At 41.6% G+C, this 2500-nt stretch overlaps 1 protein-coding gene across 3 annotated transcripts in view; it reads left to right on the forward strand.

Moving 5' to 3' along the window:
• The window catches only part of LOC133543623 (kynurenine--oxoglutarate transaminase 3-like), a 91972-nt gene extending 90004 nt beyond the window's left edge, over positions 1–1968 (forward strand). For all 3 annotated transcript variants that reach the window (XM_061888304.1, XM_061888306.1, XM_061888305.1), the window contains exons 14-15: positions 1489–1637; positions 1704–1968. In XM_061888304.1, the coding sequence (XP_061744288.1) occupies positions 1489–1575 (87 nt within the window). In that variant the 3' untranslated portion in view covers positions 1576–1637; positions 1704–1968. The remainder of the gene's footprint in view (positions 1–1488; positions 1638–1703) is intronic.
• Positions 1969–2500: the final 532 nt, after the last annotated feature.

Below are 2500 nucleotides of genomic sequence, written 5' to 3' on the forward strand. Positions count from 1 at the left end.
AGAGACACTAACATGTGACATGTGTCCACAGAGAGACACTAACATGTGACATGTGTCCACAGAGAGACACTAACATGTGACATGTGTCCACAGAGAGACACTAACATGTGACATGTGTCCACAGAGAGACACTAACATGTGACATGTGTCCACAGAGAGACACTAACATGTGACATGTGTCCACAGAGAGACACTAACATGTGACATGTGTCCGCAGAGAGACACTAACATGTGACATGTGTCCACAGAGAGACACTAACATGTGACATGTGTCCGCAGAGAGACACTAACATGTGACATGTGTCCACAGAGAGACACTAACATGTGACATGTGTCCACAGAGAGACACTAACATGTGACATGTGTCCGCAGAGAGACACTAACATGTGACATGTGTCCACAGAGAGACACTAACATGTGACATGTGTCCACAGAGAGACACTAACATGTGACATGTGTCCACAGAGAGACACTAACATGTGACATGTGTCCGCAGAGAGACACTAACATGTGACATGTGTCCACAGAGAGACACTAACATGTGACATGTGTCCGCAGAGAGACACTAACATGTGACATGTGTCCACAGAGAGACACTAACATGTGACATGTGTCCACAGAGAGACACTAACATGTGACATGTGTCCGCAGAGAGACACTAACATGTGACATGTGTCCACAGAGAGACACTAACATGTGACATGTGTCCACAGAGAGACACTAACATGTGACATGTGTCCACAGAGAGACACTAACATGTGACATGTGTCCACAGAGAGACACTAACATGTGACGTGTGTCCACAGAGAGACACTAACATGTGACATGTGTCCACAGAGAGACACTAACATGTGACATGTGTCCACAGAGAGACACTAACATGTGACATGTGTCCACAGAGAGACACTAACATGTGACATGTGTCCACAGAGAGACACTAACATGTGACATGTGTCCACAGAGAGACACTAACATGTGACATGTGTCCGCAGAGAGACACTAACATGTGACATGTGTCCGCAGAGAGACACTAACATGTGACATGTGTCCACAGAGAGACACTAACATGTGACATGTGTCCACAGAGAGACACTAACATGTGACATGTGTCCACAGAGAGACACTAACATGTGACATGTGTCCACAGAGAGACACTAACATGTGACATGTGTCCACAGAGAGACACTAACATGTGACGTGTGTCCACAGAGAGACACTAACATGTGACATGTGTCCACAGAGAGACACTAACATGTGACATGTGTCCACAGAGAGACACTAACATGTGACATGTGTCCGCAGAGAGACACTAACATGTGACATGTGTCCACAGAGAGACACTAACATGTGACATGTGTCCACAGAGAGACACTAACATGTGACATGTGTCCACAGAGAGACACTAACATGTGACATGTGTCCGCAGAGAGACACTAACATGTGACATGTGTCCGCAGAGAGACACTAACATGTGACATGTGTCCACAGAGAGACAGCACTCTAGCAGCAGCAGAGAGCATCCTGAGGAAGTGGAAGGACACTGAAGTCAAGAATGACAGCTCAGTGTTAAAGTGAAGTCAAGGACAACTCAGCAGGACAATGAAAAGACTGAAGTCAAGAAGGAAAATGAAGTCAAGGTAGGGATTGGTTTTGGTTTTCGATTTTGAGCATTCCTCCAAGGTAATGTTGATGGTGTGCCACAGGGTTGTGTTCCAGGTCCACTTTCCTTCTGTGGAGACACAACAAGTACCACATCCAGTTAGATAGACCAGAAACAACAAACCCATTAATTAAAGTCCATGTAAAAAAACATTTGTGTTATAGAATATCCTCCTTAAATGCTACGTTTTACACCTCGCAACCAGAAGAAATGTTGTAGAATAAAGCAAGGTCAGTTCCAGTATAAATGTTGTGGTTGAGTCTGCGTTATAATCTGCTGGAGGTTTTAAATAAATCAAACGTTCTCTGCTGGGGTGCTGAATAGTGACGTCACTGCCTTCGAAAACTTGTATAACCACTAGAGGGAGACAAACCGCTGCATAATATCGATCAATCAATGTTTACTTATATAGCCCTAAATCACTAATGTCTCAAAGGGCTGCACAAACCACTACGACATCCTCGGTAGGCCCACATAAGGGCAAAGAAAAACTCACACCCAGTGGGACATCGGTGACAATAATAATAATAAAACAGACATTTGATTAGGTACAGTCAAAATGCGAACTAATCCAATTGTGATATATATATTTATATGTATATATATATATATATGTATATATACACACATATATGTATACAAACATGTATATATATATATATATATATATATATTCATACACACATATGCAAGTATGTATGTATACATACTTACATAAAAACAAATATATACATACATACATACATATGTACATACATACATATATACATACATATATACATACATACGTATGCATATACATACATACATACATATATACATACATACTTATATACATAC

The sequence above is a fragment of the Nerophis ophidion genome, linkage group LG26 (assembly GCF_033978795.1).
Source record: "Nerophis ophidion isolate RoL-2023_Sa linkage group LG26, RoL_Noph_v1.0, whole genome shotgun sequence".
Taxonomy (NCBI): Eukaryota; Metazoa; Chordata; class Actinopteri; order Syngnathiformes; family Syngnathidae; genus Nerophis; species Nerophis ophidion.